At 31.1% G+C, this 19,017-nt stretch overlaps 1 protein-coding gene across 1 annotated transcript; it reads left to right on the top strand.

The window, feature by feature from the left end:
- The first annotated feature begins 1,161 nt into the window (after positions 1-1,161).
- LOC114935914 (ATP-binding cassette subfamily C member 4-like) lies at positions 1,162-18,610 on the top strand. The gene is made up of 16 exons (XM_029308864.2): positions 1,162-2,025; positions 2,646-2,756; positions 2,893-3,027; positions 3,095-3,299; positions 3,561-3,783; positions 4,156-4,800; positions 5,164-5,663; positions 5,957-6,235; positions 6,477-6,706; positions 6,848-7,380; positions 7,580-7,810; positions 8,101-8,438; positions 8,808-9,053; positions 9,165-9,467; positions 9,734-11,271; positions 18,443-18,610. The coding sequence occupies exons 1-15, from the start codon at positions 1,952-1,954 to the stop codon at positions 9,872-9,874; spliced, it is 4,194 nt and encodes a 1,397-aa protein (XP_029164697.2). The 5' UTR covers positions 1,162-1,951; the 3' UTR covers positions 9,875-11,271; positions 18,443-18,610.
- The last annotated feature ends 407 nt before the right edge of the window (positions 18,611-19,017 follow it).

Genomic DNA, 19,017 nt, shown 5'->3' with positions numbered 1-19,017 from the left:
CATAAGTATTATAATTCGCAATGTTAATGCCAATCTAGAGCGTTGACAGAGATTCATATTTTTATATGTCATATAGATATATGCATTTAATGATCGTTTTGTTAAATTATTCTTGTCGTAATGTCAAGTTTATTCACATAATAATAAGTGACAATAATATTATAATAATTAAGAACTATAACTATAATGACAAAGAACGATGAAAATCGTTGAATAAACCAATCAAATTTGCTTAGACATTGCTAAGACATATGTCTTAAGAGACATAATTAATAATATTCTAATATATTTTTTGAAACGTTTTTTATTTTTTGATTGTTTGAAATATTTATTAGAAAGAAAAAGTGATAAATATATATATATTATATCTTATTATAATACTTATTATACAATTGTATAATAATATTGTGATTCACGTGATAAAAGCAACGCGAGTGAACTTTTTCTATATTTAAAATTTATCTGTAAAGATAATTTAATATCACAAGAAAATAGCGAACTGATTAAGTCAGCGCGGTAAGTAGTAACAATATGTTTCCATTTCTTAATTTGGAACCAATGTCAGTAACTGTCAAATATATATATTTTGTGGAGCATAAATTGTCGATTCAAATTTATATAAAGATAATATAAAATGTGAATTAAAATTTACGAATAACAATACATATACATATAATGATTGAATTAATTGTCTTAATGATTCTTAATAATATCCCTTCACACACACAATAGATAAAGATCTTCCTTCGATTCGAGTCGTAAAGGAAGATTCTGATAGATTCGAATTAATTAGAAACATGGCAACTGTCTCACCCTTTAACGATTAATTATGTGAATTAAATGCGAATAATTTTTTAATTTTACGATATTTTCTTATTTTTAATCTTACAAGTTTTGTTTAAAATTCAAATTAAAATTTTTTCATATGTAAATTTGTATATATGTCTAGTATAAAAACAAGATTCAATATCAGGCTTTAGATAGCAAACTCATCGAACAATCGTGCAACTCAACTGTACTTTATTACTTGTACATAAATGCGAATTATAACTGCGATTGTATGAACTTCCATGCTATTTGAAAAATGATACAGGCAAATAAATCACATGTAGCTATAGATAAAGCAAAGAGAGTATAGGTGTACGATATATACTTCTCCTTTAAACAGATAGAAGTATTCGGAAAGTCTACATTTGAACGTTGGACAGATAAGTCGATCGTTCGTGTTTCCTAAGAAATTGGATACACATTACAATAAAATTAACGCGTTCATTTTTTTCTACGGAGATTCGTAGAATTAAAAAGAAAAGCAAATATAAAAATATTAGTAAATTGTAATTTCTTCAAAATTTTATTACCTGAAAATTAGAAAAAAAATTAATTATTGTCGAAATAAGCGAAGTACATATTTAATTATTATTACCAAATTGTTAGAGAAAATCACAGACATCTCGAGACTTCACAAAAAGGCACATAAAGGCACTTAAATATCAATTGATAACAAATGATCTAATATCTGATATTTTACTATTGCAAGAAAATTATCATGGATTCGTAAAATAAAGAATCCAGCATAATTAATCGTGGGAACTCATGACGTCTGCAAAAGAAGCTGATACAAGATGCAAGAGTTAATTCAATGTGATTGCAATTGCACAAAGAGATTGCAACTGATAAACTTGGTATCAACGAGTGTCAATTTTGATATCTTCAGTTTATTACAAGATTTCTAATAATATAATTGAAGAGATCATATTAATACCGTAAATATTTTTTATTGAAAAAGCGGAAGAAACATTTTCCATCACGACAGAGAATTCAAACGTCAAATAGAAGTGATATACACATATCGATAATTATCGTATTAGCTAACTCGATAAGCTAATTGATCGTTTTACCCTGCTGACTCAAGTGATAATTTGCGGCGAGTTAATGCCGCGTGTAAAGAGTGATGTATTCAACGAAAACCAAATCGAAACCCAATCCAAGGGAAAAGGCGAACATTGTTTCGGTATTGCTGTGGTGGTAAGTTGTGCAATTTCTTAAATAAATCGAACTTTATCAGGCATTTTATAAGACTCCACGGAGTCTAGAGCTATTCAAGGTGTGCTCGAAGATAGTTAAATACGTTTAAATATTTAGAGATTCAAATATATTTAATGTGTGTTTGGATATCTGTATATATGTACTTTCAAATATTCGCATACCAAATATTTGTGTTAATATTTATGCATTAATGTTTAAGTAAAATATTATTATTAAGGTAAATCGGTAATTGTATTTTTATAAAAATAAATAATTTAGAATAATATTTATCGAAATATAGTGCACAATTTGTGATACATACTATGTATAGCACGTAAGATAGCTTCTTGCGTAAAATTACATCTTATCTTATCTTATCACGCAAACTTATTTTGAATTAGAGAATGACATTGCATTTGTCGAGACAATTGTAAAAGAAATTGTTATACCAGCCTGACGTATGTTCTTTTAAAAGAAAAAAAACATGTCCTTCTTTCAATTTTGATTCTTTTGACTTTGCGATTTATTTTCATGATTACATCGTTTATAATTTAACATGCAATTTTTGCTATAATAAAACTTAATTAAATTTGTATCTCTCTCTCTCATCGAATTATTAGGTGGACCATCAGTTTATTCAAGACAGGATACAGAAAAGATCTAGAAATAGAAGACTTGTTCGATCCTTTGAAAGTTGATGAATCCGGTTTACTCGGAAATCGATTAGAAAAGTAAGTATCAAAATCGAACTTGCAGGAAAGAAAAAAAGAAAAAATAGAAGAAAAAAATGATCCTTTTTTCTTGTATACTACTTCATTAAAACTCAATAATAATAATAACGCGTAGAATATACTGATGTGTTTTTAGTCGATGGAAAATCGAAGTGGAAAATTCGAAGAAATGGAAGCGCAAGCCGAGTTTGCTCAAAGCCATTTCTCGCACATTTTTGTGGGAGTACTTCCTACTCGGAATGATAACTGTACTCAACGAATTTGTGATAAGGTATTATAAATTACACAATTGATTGAAGTCTAATTTATTTCTACAATATTAAATGCGAAATTCGCAGGTTGGGTACACCGTTGTTGCTGGGTGGTCTACTACGCTACTTCCGGAAAGACTCGGTTGAATCATACGAAAATGCTCTGTGGTATGCAGCTGGAATATGCATATCAACCGGCATATACGCGATAACCAGTAATCAAGCCACTTTCGGAGGTTTTCATCTGGGTGCTAAAATCCGGGTGGCCGTCTGTTCTCTGGTTTATAGAAAGGTCGATTATTTGTTTCGTTTATTTTTATTTCAAGGAATCTACCTGAAAATCTATGCTTAGAAAATTAGAGATAAGATACGAAATCATATCTAAAGCAAAAAGCTTCTTCACTTAATTCTTATCTGATTTATAAATTCTACGAAAAAATTAAGAAAAGTAGAAAAAATATAATGAAAAGAAAAGGAAAATTGTAACAAAGCATATAAAGTAAAAAAAGTATTAACTCTTGAATTATTTAACAATGATTAACATGTCTTGCAGGCTCTGCGTCTAAGCAAGACTGCGCTAGGCGAGACAGCACCGGGAAAAGTAGTCAATTTAGTGGCTAACGATGTCAATAGATTCGATCTTGTGTCCATCGTTATCCAGTACATGTGGTCGGCACCTTTGTCAGCTCTAATCGTGGCTACCATTTTATACAAACAGATCGGCTATGCCGGTCTTATCGGCGTCGCCATCGTCTTCGTGGTTGTGGCAATCCAATGTGAGTTTCTCGTCCGATCAGAATTGATTAAATTGTGTACAAAATTTTTTTCTGAATAATCATTCATAACAAATAATATTTCTTTATAACAAATAACATATTCGAAATAGAAAAGCTATTGAAGCCGAATGCGGATGTATATGCGTATGAACAGCGAAAATTTAATTATTTTGCAGTTTTTTAAATTGTGCACGAGGCACGAAAATTTTCTTAGTAATTGCTAAAACTTATTAAAATCTCTTACTAGAGATGATAAGTTCCCCTTTTACCACTCTGAAGAAACGTATATGTTATTTATTAATATCGGGAGCCTTACTTCAGTATTTTAATATTATCTTTCTAACAGTTTTTTATTTATAACCGTGATTTTAGCAAATACCATGAAGCTAACATTCAAATTCCGGGTTCAGACGGCCATCAAGACGGACGAGCGAGTTCGCCTGATGGACGAGATCATTTCCGGAATTCAGGTAATCAAGATGTACGCGTGGGAGAAGCCGTTTTGCGCGATGGTCGAACTAGTACGTAAACTTGAGATTCGAGTGATCACCAAAACCTCGTATATCCGTGGCATCTATATAACCTTCAATCTCTTCACAACCCGGATGGCGCTTTACTGCACTCTCATCACAATGCTGATGTTGGGCAATGATCTCACCGCCGACAAGGTCTTCGTCGCTTCGTCCTACTTCAACATTCTTGCGCAGACTATGTCTGGCATGTTTGTGCGCGGCATCGCCGAACTGGCCGAATATATGGTATCTGTACGCAGACTTCAGAGTTTCCTCATGAACGAAGAGTTCCAGGGTACCAACATCTCTAAAACGTCCTCCGACTACCCTAGCCTCTGTTCAGATTCCAAGCAGACTGCAGACCACAAGCAGGATCTGCCTTTCATCGATGATGATGTTGCGGAGGATTATCAGAACTTAGTTGAAAGAAATGAGTCCAAACAACAGAATGCATTAACTACTGTCGCTAATGATTTGCTAAAGACTACTGGAGATCGTATTGAGGGTGAGTGTGTGAAATCAAATGTTTTGTCGGTGTATTGATCGAATTATAAGAAATATAATATAAAGATAATTATAATTTTACACATAATACTAGAACTTTACTTATTAATAATATGTATTATTTTCCATTTTTGACATCATGAAAGTTATTTTCTTAGAATTTTTTAATATTTTGGCTAAAAATTGTTTTTAAAGTTTCGTACATTCCGAAGCTTTTTAAAGTGAGTAATTGAGCATAAATTTTATTTTATTATTTATAATGCAAACAAGATATTTAAAAGTCACTTAAATTATCCGATATTTTTAACTATATATTTTAGATTAAAGAAATTTATTTCAACAGAAAAGTTATTTTCATTCACAGAAAAAAGGCGGTCGTACACCAACATGCACTGTGCCATCAACATGATCAACGTAACTGCCAAGTGGGAGGCTTCACAATCGCAGAATACATTGGAGGATTTAAATCTACAGATAGAAAAGGGCAAGTTGTATGCTGTGATCGGAATGGTGGGCAGCGGCAAAAGTTCCCTTCTATCCGCGATTCTGGGTGAGATCACCCTGACGGAAGGTCAAATCAAAGTCAACGGCAATATCAGCTATGCCAGTCAAGAAGCTTGGGTGTTCGGTGCCACTGTTCGACAAAACATACTGTTTGGACAGCCTTACGAACGTCAGCGATACCAGAAGGTGGTTAAAGCTTGTGCCTTACTGAGTGACTTTAAGCAATTTCCGCAGGGTGATCAGACCATCGTGGGCGAACGTGGCAGCTCACTATCTGGTGGACAAAAGGCCAGAATCAATCTGGCCAGAGCCCTGTACAGACAGTCGGACATCTACCTACTGGATGATCCCTTGAGCGCGGTAAGCAACTTTCAGATGGTTCAGTCATTTATAGTCTTTTCATGTATTCGATTCTATTCATATAATAATATCATTATACAGAATTATTACAGAATTCATAGCTTTTAAACGCGTCCTTTTTACGACTTTTCTTTCAATTCTATAAATCTTACAATTTCTCAAATCTGAATTATTTTAAATTTTTCTTCTTAAAATTAATTTATTAATAAATTAAGGTAACAAATCGCGCAGATAAAATTATTTAAATTTCGAACTTTGTTAATGTAAGAAAATTTTTACGTGGTAAAATTTAGGTCGATGCACACGTCTGCAAACATCTGTTTGAAGAGTGCATTCAGAAATACCTAGCTGGGAAAACAAGGATTTTGGCGACGCATCAATTGCAATATATAAAGGGAGTGGACGCCATTATATTGCTTGAACAAGGAAGAATAAAATACTTTTCGCATTATCAAGATTTACTGGAGAATCATCCAGAGTACGGAGTACTCTTAGCAGAAGAGAATGAGAACGATGATTCATCTCCAGAAGAGTGGAGCATAAGACGACAGTTTTCCTCTGTGAGTAATAGAGTAAGTAAAAGTATATAAATATTCTTATCAGAATTGTGAAGAAAGATAAAAAAAATTTTCTAAAACATGTAAAAAAATTGAATTCTATTTAAACTTAGAGTTAGTAAGATAATTTTTAAAAATATATTATATAATTTTTTACTATTTTTTAAGTTTAATGTTCCCAAGCTGTATTAAATAATAAATAATATTTAAATAAAAAAAGAAATATGTTGCTGATAATGAATCATTTATATAATAGAGTCGTACTACGGAAATAAGCAATGGCGGTACAGATGACGGAAAAGAAGACGAAGATAAAAAAGAGTTAAACAACGGTCTCGAGGCGACGTCACGTGGTGTAGTTAAAGGCTCCATATTTATCAAATACTTCCAAATTGGTGTCAACTTATACATTGCCTTCGTTATTTTAATGCTGTTTATCATCACGCAATTTGTTGTCAGTCTCAACGACTATTTCATGCCTATGTTGTAAGTCTTCGATTAATAAGAATCAATTATTTCAACATGTTACATTTCTTTGCGTCATTTTTCGTAAAATATTTCTCGATTTTTTGAAATTTGCAGCATACACATATTTTTATTAGAGTAATTTTTTAAATTTATTTCCAGAGTCAATTTTGTGGAAGCGCAAAAATATCTAGCCAAGCTTCACAGATTGAATCAAACGAATGACCCTTACGAGAACATAACGACAAATCATCCCGATATTCTCTCTGATGAGCAGGATATGTCGTCGGTGATGAATTACATCTACATTTACACAGCCATCGTGTTAAGCATTTTTCTTATTGGTATCATCAGATCGATAGCCTTTTACAAAACGTGCATGACTTGCAGCCAGCGTCTGCACGACATGATGTTTGGCGCATTAATTCGCACGGGAATGCGATTCTTTGACACCAATCCTAGCGGTAGAATCTTAAACCGATTCTCCAAGGACATGGGTTCTGTCGATGAGTTGTTACCGAAAGCAATCATGGATGCCGGACAGATGAACATGTTGGTGTTGAGCTCGCTGATAGTCACCTGTATAGTCAATCCTATCTGTTTGGCGCCTATCACATTCATCGGCATAATGTTCTACTGGATCCGCAAGGTTTACCTCAAGACCAGCAAAAATGTCAAGCGGTTGGAAGGAATGTGTATGTGTACTCTCATTTTTATGCTTGGTTATTAAAAAAAACTTTTCAATAATTAAAAAGCAGATTTTTTTCATAAAGTCTTTAGAACGAAATACTTTTAAAACACTTTTCTCGTTTATAGTCATTTTTAATTTGAATATTTTAATTTATAAATTAATTTTCTGATGCTAGTTATGGTAAACATTTTCTTGCATTTCAGCACGGTCGCCAGTATTCACTCACTTAAACGTCACATTGAATGGTCTCACAACTATCAGAGCGTACTGCGCTCAAGAAATACTCAAGCAAGAATTTGACAAGTTGCAGGATTTACACACGTCTACAATTTACATGTTTAGGGTGACTAGCACGGCATTCGTCTTCATTCTGGACATGTTCTGCTTCATTTTCATTACGCTCCTCACCTACAGTTTCTTGCTATTCAATCAATGTAAGTAATCAATTTTCCTTAATCAGTCTCTATTTCTCAAATTTACCTACAAGCACATTGCACTTTTTATAATACTTTTATATAGTTTTAGTTTAAAGAATTATCTTTATTTTAGAAATTATTAATAAATCTCTTAGAATTATTTAATTTACCTAAGAAAAGTTTTATCTCCTCCTTAAAATAAATAAATATTAAATATCGTTGATAAGTCAAAGTATACATTTCTATTCATCATAAAGAGCAAGACTAATTAGTAGAACTAAAGGAAATAGTATTTGTTTATATTTCAGCTTATTCCGGTGGCGAAGTTGGATTGGCTATCACTCAGGTGATGGGAATAACCGGGATAATTCAGTTTGGAATGCGGCAGAGTGCCGAGATGGCGAATCAGTTGATGGCAGTAGAACGTTTGCTCGAATACGTCCAACTTCCGGCAGAACCGAATTTGAGAGACAGAGGAAATTACTTGAAGCAAAAAGATAAGGAAAAATTGGCATTACCGGGCAATGTATCGAAAGATTGGCCCGCAGATGGTTGCGTCGTATTCAAGAATGTCTATATGCGTTATGCGGACGAGGATCCACCTGTTCTGAAGGATTTAAACATAAAAATCTATCCCGGGGAAAAGGTACGAGAATTTTATGACAAATGTCGGCGTGATAATAAAACATAAACTAGATTTAATAATCTAGAGACTTTACAAAAAAATAGATGATTGAAAGAAATTTTTTCCGAAAGTTTAATTCTTGAAGAATTTTAAACGTTGAAAAGATTTTCTATGAAAGAAAGTCTGCAAAAATAAAAAATTAATTAAATAGGAAAAAAATACTTCTTTTAGATAAAAAGCTGCAATTTTAATATTTAAAGGATACTTTAATCTCTTTTTAATCTTTCCAAATTTTTAACGGAATAAAAAAATAAATATAAAAATAATTTATATTTCAATATAAAAAAATTAAAAATAATTAAGATGTTTTATAAAATAATTATCACGTAGATTGGTATCGTGGGAAGAACAGGCGCTGGAAAATCATCATTGATAGCAGCTCTGTTTCAATTGGCGAAAGTGGAGGGAATCATTGAGATCGATGGGATAAACACGGGTATGATCGCCTTGGAGGATTTGCGACGTAAAATATCCATCATCCCTCAGGATCCTGTATTATTCTCAGGCACTTTGAGACGTAATCTGGATCCATTCGATGAATTCTCCGATAATGATTTGTGGGGAGCGCTCGAAGAGGTTCGTCAACTACTTTACTTTATGTCAAGTATTTAAAAATACTCGACATTGAATAATTACCAATATATTTTATATTGCTTAATAATATATCTATTTTGCAATATATTTCAGGTTGAATTGAAAGACGTGGTCGGAATTAACGGGAATGGTTTAGACAGTCGCGTGTTAGACAGAGGCAGCAATTTTAGTGTCGGTCAAAGGCAATTGGTATGCTTAGCGCGAGCCATTCTGAGAAACAATCGTATACTGATGCTGGATGAAGCGACTGCGAATGTTGATCCACACACCGATGCTCTTATCCAACGCACCATCAGAAAAAAGTTTGCGACCTGTACAATGCTTACAGTGGCGCATCGATTAAACACTATAATGGACAGCGATAAGGTTCTGGTGATGGATAAGGGTCGTATGACTGTAAGTATGGCTTATCTTTTGAAAAAAATAATCCATTTGTTTAATTTCTTTCGTCTCAAAATCTCAGATCAAGTGTCTGTTTATAAATTTTCGTCATATTTGCTTTACTATACAGCGTGAAATATAAATGTATCTAGTTATTCATCATTAGTCATCATATTTATTTTAAAATATAACCGAAATATGATTTATTCTTCTTATTTTTTAATAATAGGAAGAAAGTTGGATATATAAAATTATAATCTGATGGTGATTTTTTTTCATAGGAGTACGATCACCCTCATATGTTATTGCAGAACGGCTACAGTCAATTCACGTCGTTAGTAAGAGAAACCGGTCCAGGTATGTACGATCAACTTGTCACGGTGGCTAAGCAATCGTACTTAAATAAATATAGGGAAACATGACGGAGCATTTATGGATTTTTTACAAATAAATTTTCGTTTTCGAATTTCCGTTTTTTAAACTCAATGGAGGTAAAATAAACATATTGCATAATGTTTGTGATATAACTGTAATACAGAAAGTGTATATGCATATATATATATATATATATTCTTGTATCTGCACTCAGATGAATTTTACTTATATTATTTCTACAAACTTAAGAGTACTATATTGTATACGTCTTTCTTTAGAAATACGTCATTTTATATAAGCTACTATACGTAATCTCCTAAGTATTATAATACGCGATGTTAATGCCAATCGCAGAGAGTGTTTACAGAGATTTATATTTATATATGCATTTAATGATGAGGTTTTGTTAAATTATTCTTGTCGTAATGTCAAGTTCTTCCACATAATAATAAAGTAACAGTAATATTACATTTTTTAATTTTAATTGTAAGTTTTAACTTACTTTTAGAAATCATAAATATTTCTACATTTTTTTATAATTGAGCATATATCATCTAAGGGATTAATTGTATTAACGAGATAAAGCAAAGTTTATTCTAAAAATATTGAGTTACATAAGATAATATTTGCACAGCCTAAACATTTGATCGTTATCTCAACATTTATCTGCACCCGTACATACTTTGAATCATAAGTTTCGTTTAAAAATTGCAATATATAATATCGAGCTTAACACAATTTAAATAAATCAATTTTATTGGAGCCAATAAATTGCATTGATCGAAAATAGCTAATAATGACACTTATATCGATTTCTCCCTTAATTTATAATCTCTCAACAAAAGTCACAAATAACCAATTATGCGTGATGTAAATTGAAATCCGCGACTTATATACACGTAAACTTATTTTGAATATAATATAACACCAGCAATCATTATGCGAGCCTATTTAAGAGCCACGATTCTTTCAAGAAATCCTATTGAAATAGCAGAATTTTCCAAATCAAACTGGAGAACAAAAAAATTATTCACATCAGAAGCGATTCTTAGATTTTTGCTCGAATCACAATTTTCATTCGAAAAATCTGGGACTTTACGAGCTGACGAGCTGAGAGATTGGAGCGGGAATCCCTCTGGAATTTCTCCCCTATTTGAAAGTCCCCATCTGCGATTCGGCATCCCCTTCGACTCTTTGGCCGAGCGGTCGCCCAAGGATTGCGTGTTACATGCAGCGAGAGCGTGACGCTCAATGCAGGCTCAGTGCTCGCGCAGACGTCGTCGTGGCCAGTTGTTTTTCCTCTTCGTTGTGTTACTTTGATCTACGTGTGCGTGAGTTGTGCGCGTTGTGAATCTGTTACGACGAAAAGCGGAGCAAAGAGAATCCGGCCACGTGTGCGACGAACCCGGTCTTTAAACGCACGACAGCCAAAATCTTCGATTAGGTGAGGGTCGAGGTTTAATCTCGGAGCAGAAGAGAGCTTGTCGCACGACATCTATTTGCTTATGCTCGAGAGAATGACGCGGCGAATCATTCTTTCATAAGGTTTCCAATTCTCGCGGAGCCTGCCAAAAATAGTCATGTCATTTCTTGTTGTAAGCGAGAAAGAGAGAGTAGGAAACGTTTCAACAATAGTTTATTTTGTAGTTTAACGGGATATGTTTCTAGTTATAAATTTAATTTAAAAATAGCAATGATACAGTTCTATATCGAAATAGTATGACCTTTATGATATTTGCAGTTTTTCGACGCGTAAGAGTTTCTTTTTCGTTTGGAGGAGCAATATATTGTTATCTTATATTTGTAAATGCTAGTCTGTGATAAGAAATACAGATGTGTTCATTCATCGTGTTTCCTGGATCGATATTTTACCACGTGGTACCGGGATATATGATGAATTGCAAACATTTCTGTTTGAAATAAATTATAATTATTTTGTTTGCATTTTATTACGGCGAATCTCTTAATGGGATTTTATTATGACGCGAAAATAAATAGGAAGAAGTAAGTATATGTGAAGTGTTGTATTAGCAATACTCTATAACGACTTGACCTTTCCCTACTTTATGTTATTCCGGAGAGAAATCGATTTCAAATATATCCAGAAACCAGAAATTATACGTGAGAGAAAACGCTATTCTTATAATATACATTTTGATATATATATTTATATTTATGGAATGGCATATAATTATAAGTAATATATTCGTGTAACGATATAACATTTAATTAAAAATTTATTTCTTTGCTTGGATGAGAAAAAAATAGTTATAAAACTACTAGTATTAATTATACACATTATTACTGCTATTTTTAAAATTATTATTACTACTATAATAAATAATGATGTGCGTTTGGATCACCCGGTGCATTAATTGCTCTCACACATTTGAACGTAACTGGTTTCTGTTGGACGCGTTTCGTTCTTTTTGCAGTTTACGTCACGGAAGGATTACATAATAAGTCATTTCACAAATAACATTAATACGATATGTCATCCACCTAAGGTCTTAAAAATATCCGACACAATGTCCGTGAGAATGAAGGCTACATTGTGCCAAGTTTTTTATAAGCACGTATTATGCTTTCAAGACGTCTTGATTATTAATTTTCGAAGCGTTTGGAAATGAAGAAATTTGATTGAAAAAATATGTATATGTTTGTAAAAATAATTGCACGCATGTATATTTAAAAAAAAGCCAAGTTATATATTTTTGTTCCTCAATTTATAATAAAAATGCTGAAGCACACAGTTTTATACATTGTGCCTCTTTCTTTCGAAAGGATTAGTTGAGAAAACAGAGAGAAGCTGGAAAGCGCAATGCTTAACAAGAGACTATGATAATAACAATGTGAAAAGTATCTTCTACGCAGATTACCGCACGTGTTCGTAAATAAGGATTTATTTGCATGTAAATTTCCATCAATGCACACGTGACTCGAAGAGAAGCGAATATTTGTTTTCCACGTCAGAGACTTCTCTTGCTTTGCTCGAGAAAAAATTGAATTAGAAAAAATTAAGAGAAAGGAGAATCTTGATTTTTTCCACTTGTTCATTTCTATTTTTGATATTCCTTATTTCTATATATTATTTAAATAGAAGGAAAAATATATTCGCAGATATAAAAAATAGTATTCGATGCCAATCACTCTATACGTGCTTTTAACTTGACTTTGAAAGGCACGCACAGTTTTAACTTGGAATTCCTCTTGCTCCTGGTTATTCTTAAATATTGACTTTTGATCACATGCGAATCTATTTATCATGTATAACGTGTAACGTTGTACGTGCTTCAACTACCTTCTCGTTTGTTGTCCAACACGTTTTCCTTGCTTTAATTCTTGGTATTTGAATTTTCTTGAGATTCTTAGACGAGAAAAGTCATTCATAAATCTGCAAATGCCTTGAAAGTATTTTAAAGTTGTAGATTTTACAAAAAAATTTCCAATTTAACAAATCTTGGAATTGAGAACATTTTTCATTTGTTCGTATATATTTTTTGATTTTTTCTTAACAAAAATTCTTCTATTTTTCCTCATGTTGCATTTTTAACTTTTTCTTTATATTTTATCCCGAGCAAATATCTGTGTTTAAATAGCATTTTCTTATTAAATGCTTGGATCATCGGAAGAGGTAAGTTTCTGAAAAATTCTGACAATAAAATGGAGAAAGGTTTTTGCCAGAATGAAAAAAGTCGCATTTTAGCTGCTTTAACAGAGTCGCTCGCTCGTTCTATTACGTTAAATGTGAGTCACGATTAGGCTGTGTTTCAATAAAGATTACGTATCGCGCGTCCCAGAACAATTGACCTGGTGTCTTTCAACCAACTCGAATTGCAATGAGTTATTGTTGTAACACGTCAAACATTTAATCGTTCCTTAATCGACTTTATAGCAAACGAGGCCATCATATCCATTTGACATATTTAGATCAGATATAAAAGACATCCAATATTTATTGATAATAATGTATCAATTAAGATCATATCTCTCAGGAGTTAACAAAATTATTGTTAAATAAGACAGAGAGATTTTGACAATTTATTCAAATTATTTAAATTGTCGCGAAGAAATAAATTGTTATTAATATTTTATTATTTAACTATAGCACATTAATGATGTCATTCTTGATGCATCTTTTTTTAGAAACTGTGAATGAATTTGCGAGTTTAAATAGACTTTGTACTTGCCGGTGATTACAGCTTTGTCTGTGCAATTCCGTATATTACATGATTCTATTAAGTAAAAACTGCCATATTATATAACTTTGCTACTTCACGCGACTATTCTTCTTTCAACTATTAATCGCCAACATATATGTGTATGTCACTCTCACATTATTATTTAATCTCATTTTTGCTTGAGCGGGTTCAAATTGAATTTAACATGTTTGCTCTAAATTAATTTCAGCGTACAATCTTATATATATATATATATATATATATATATATATATATATATATATATATGACACATGGGATGACTGCAGATAAGATAATTATATTAATATTATTTCATAAGATTTGCTAATATATTATTCTATAATATCTCCGAAAATAGAATTAATAATTTATTATACACATTCGATTTTTGTATTTCCACATAAAATTATTTATCATTATTTGACGGAGACATAAACTGTCCTAATAAATTTTTCGGAACGTTTCTCATTTTTTCGTTTAAAATATTTATTAATAAGAGAAATTTCTGATAAATAAATAAATATATATGTATATATAATTATAAAATTGCATATTCTGATCCACGCGATAAAAGCAACGCGAGTGAATTTTTTCCGGTATCTAGAATTTATCTGTAAAGATTAGTTCGCTTAACGTTTCGATGTAACAGCTTGCAGAAGGCAACTTAATTATCGTCCTGCATTATTCATGATCGACGCAGAGAATGATGATGCTTATCAGACCTGGGATAACTGGGGGAACTATTAAATGTCTTTTAAGAAACCTTTGGAACCTTGCCACATGTGTTAATCTGATTTGCATTACCATGCATGTAATTTGCACCCATGTGTCGTAAAATTTTTCAACAAACTGAATTCTTTTAATAATGGTTTGCATCTATTTGTCAATTGTTTTAAATCATAGTAAATTTTTTTTTAATATTTTGTGTATGCAAAATAACTTTATTTTTTACCGTTATGTAATCTTATATTGCAGCAGATTCTTATCGAGAGAAAATGTTTATGTAATATATCATCATGATTTCGTAATATTTGCAAGAAATACTGTAAGCATAAAACAAATAATCTACAATAATTTCTGTTACAGCAGATCTTGCACTTGTTTCTTCGATTATCTTTACTCATACTAAAATCATATTTTTCAATACTTAGCGTCTTCTAAATTTGACTAAATACTGAAGCAACTGATCGTTTGATTGTCGAATTAAACAAAAAATTTCGTAAAAATTGCAAATAACAAAATATATGTGTATATTTACATTTAATAAATTAATTATATAATAAATAAAAATTAATGTAATGTACAATGGATATTTTTTTAATAATAATAAAATATAATATTAATTATATATGATGAATACGTGAATAAATTAATAAAATACATGCGAGATATGAAATTACGATCACAAAAGATATTTTGATGTTTGCACTTTTAGAGATTCGAATACAATTGCTGCATATATAATTACTTCATGATAAAGCCACGAGAAAAATCTTATCACTTTCGCTATCATACATATGGCTCATGTTCTGAAAAACATCTCGGGATAACATGCGATATTTAGGCACGCAATATTGCCGGAACGAAATGTCTCATTAATTATTCTTTTTAGAGAATTTAAAAATAATGGAAAGATTTTAGAAAGTAAATCTTATACGCCATAAATAATTTATAAACGTCTCAGCATCGTACATAATTATAACACTCATATAATTAGTTTAGCTGCATATCTCTACTTTATATCGTATTTTATATCGTTTTTTTATGGTATACATTAAAATATATATTTATACACTTTTTATATATATACTTTATTCCACACAGACATATTTTTTCCGTTATCATAAATGTTTTTGTCAATAACTGACGAAATAATCGTTACTTTTTTTATTTTTGGTTTATTAGTTTGACCTTTACGCAGCAAATTTTACAAGCAGGATCGGATTTAGCTATAGACATTCTAAGAATGCTTAGAAAAAAAGTTTAAAGATATATTCAAGAGCCCCTAAACAAGGTAGACCCAATCCTGAGTCTAAAATAGTTCGGAGAACCAGACATTAGAAGAACCCAAAATGATGGATAAAAAAAATACACACAGACCTGGTTTCCTGTCTCATAAAACCTTGAACAATCTTTACATTATAGACGTAATTATTACCCGGCAAAAAAAGCGAAACGGAAATCTTTATGTACACAAATCATAAAAAATCGTATTATTTTTCGATAAACAATTTTATCTTGCAATAATGAGAATTTTTAAGTTTTCTTGATTTTTTCATATTGTATGTGGAAAAAAACTAAAGAGTTATTTATTTAGAAATCTAAATTAGAAATGAGGACTTTTTGAAAAAAATGGATTTTTAAATAATAAAGAAAATTAATTCTAAGATTATTTTTAACTATGAAGAAAAGTAGTTAAGAAAGCATTAATTCGCAAAGATAAGTGTACGCAAACGCGATAGTTTATCTGTTCCAAGGATTTTATTAATGCCGTTTGTTTTTCTTCCGTTATTACAGCTTATGTCTAGTCAATGACCGATAAACATTGTATTTTCCACATTCGTCAAAGTGTAAATGGATTTTCCCTTATTAAGTATCAACGTCTAGCAAAATATTAATTAAAAATTTAATTTTTTAAACTTGTATAAGGAAAAGTTAGCTAGATAAATTTCGAAGAATTTTGATGATGACTCTTTCATATTATTTTTGAAGAGATTTGATTAAATATTAAAATTATTAATAGTTCTAATTTTAACGACACATGAATTACTGTATTTTATATGTTAACTTTAATTAATTTAATATCACAAGAGTAAATAGCGAATTGATTAAGCCAGCGTGGTAAATAGTACGCAGATTGATTTTTCTTGTTAAAATTATTTATTTAGCAAGTATATATTTCGGTTTCCTAATTTTGAACCATTGTCAGTAACAGTCAAACATATAAATAAATTTTGTGAAGCATAAATTATCGATTCATATTTAAATAAAAACAATTAAGTAATATAAAATATCAATTAAAATTTACAAATAACAATACACATACATGTATATAATAATGGAACTAATTGTCTTTCTATGATTCTCAATAATATTCTCGATGGACTTGTAAAGAAAAATTCTGTTCCATTCTGATTAATTGAAAACATCGCAAATGTCTCACCCTTTAATGATTAATTGTGAGTTAAATGCGTGCAATTTTAGATAATTATAAACAGAAATTATAATTAAGAAGTTACTCTATCGTATAGTGCTCCGTAAATCACAGGAAATAAGAAGCGCCTGTCAGATATTCGAACTAAATTACTTCAATAATTGTCACGTGACATTGTGGAAAAATTGGAAGATTGAATAAACAAACACCGAGATTTAAGAATGTTTATGTTTAAATAAAAATAACACAACTATCTTCCGCCAAGTTTAAAACGGGTGATAAATCCTCTACCATCGTGAGATGTGCGCAAGATTTATTTTATCTTTATTTGACAGGTGCTAAAAATGGCTTGAAATTAGGATTAAACATATGAAATAAATAATTGTAACAAGAAAAAACAATTTTTGCATTGCTTGATACGTTAGACTTTTAATTAATTATTTACTTGCGATATTTATAATATTCTAAGCCTTCTATGTATTTCACCCCACTGATTTTATTTTTATTAAATTCAATTTGTGCCGTCTGTAACTGTTCTAATTTGTAATCATTTAATTTTTTAATTTTACGATATTTTCTAATTTTAAATCTTGCTCACTCTTTAATCGTGGAGATCTAAGAAAAGTATCCTCTACAGTGCAGCGAACTCTATTGCGTATTGAACTCCGGAGGAAACGCTTGCAATTAGTTAAAACACCTATTCTGACAACAATTCAACGCAAACAACGGCTACAATATCGAGAATGAACTTTGGCTGAGGTAGCGTTTTCCGAAATGAATCACAATTTCTACTCCATCGAGTAGATGGAAGGTGGAGGATCAGGAATGCTGGCACCCCTGGCTTGATAGCCGATAATCATTTCTCTTTCAGAGTCTGATAAATCGGTTGCTTCACCCATGAAAAAAGTTGTTATTGCGTTTACAAATGTCACACTAGTGTGTGACATTCCTATATATAGACTATGTATCTGTGAGCTTAGGATATTTGTTGAAATAGGTATCATAATATAATGATGACACTGGACAGTGTATGTCTACTATAAAAAGAAGAAACATTATCAGACGTTCGATCGCAACTTCATCAAACAATAGTGCATCTCAATTGTACTTCATTACTTATACGATAAATGCGAGTTATAGCTGCGATTGCATGACCTTCCATGCTATTTGAGAAATGACACAGCAGGCAAACAAATCGCGTGTAGCTAGATAAGGCGAAGAGAGTACAAGCAAATGATACAAACTTCTTCTTTAAACAGATAGACATATTCGAAGAATCCACATTTGAACGTTGGACCGACAAGTCGATCGTTCGTGTTTCCTTAAAGCTTAATTCGATACACATTACAATTGTCTGGAGCGTCCATTTTTTTCTACTACGACGGAAATTGGCAGAATTAAAAAGAAAAGCAAACATACAAATATTAGTAAGTTGAGAAATATCTTTAAAATTTTATTAGTTGCCCATACACCACAAAATCTTTTTTAAATTTTTTAAAAATCTTTCTTAAAAGATAAAATAATTCTCGAAAATATTTTTGAAATGTTTCTATGTCCGCTTTTTTATGTTTAAAAAATATTTTTTAATATACATTTAAAAACTAATATTTCGAAAATATGTATCAAATATTTAAGAAAATATTATCTGAGTGATAAAGAAGAATGTTTTTTAAAATATTCTAAAAGAATGTTATCCCAAAAAATTTTTTAATTATTTTAAAATATTCCTAAAACTATTTTAAAATGCTTTTTCGCAATATTTTTAAAAAATATTTAGAAATATTTTTTAAAAACATTTATAATATTTTATGCTGTATGGGTGAAAATTAATAGG

This window comes from Nylanderia fulva, unplaced genomic scaffold, assembly GCF_048542155.1.
Source record: "Nylanderia fulva isolate GAGA-0341 unplaced genomic scaffold, ASM4854215v1 Scaffold15, whole genome shotgun sequence".
NCBI classification, from domain to species: Eukaryota; Metazoa; Arthropoda; class Insecta; order Hymenoptera; family Formicidae; genus Nylanderia; species Nylanderia fulva.
The sequence above is the reverse complement of the archived record's forward strand: the minus strand, read 5'-3'. Positions and strand labels throughout refer to the sequence as shown.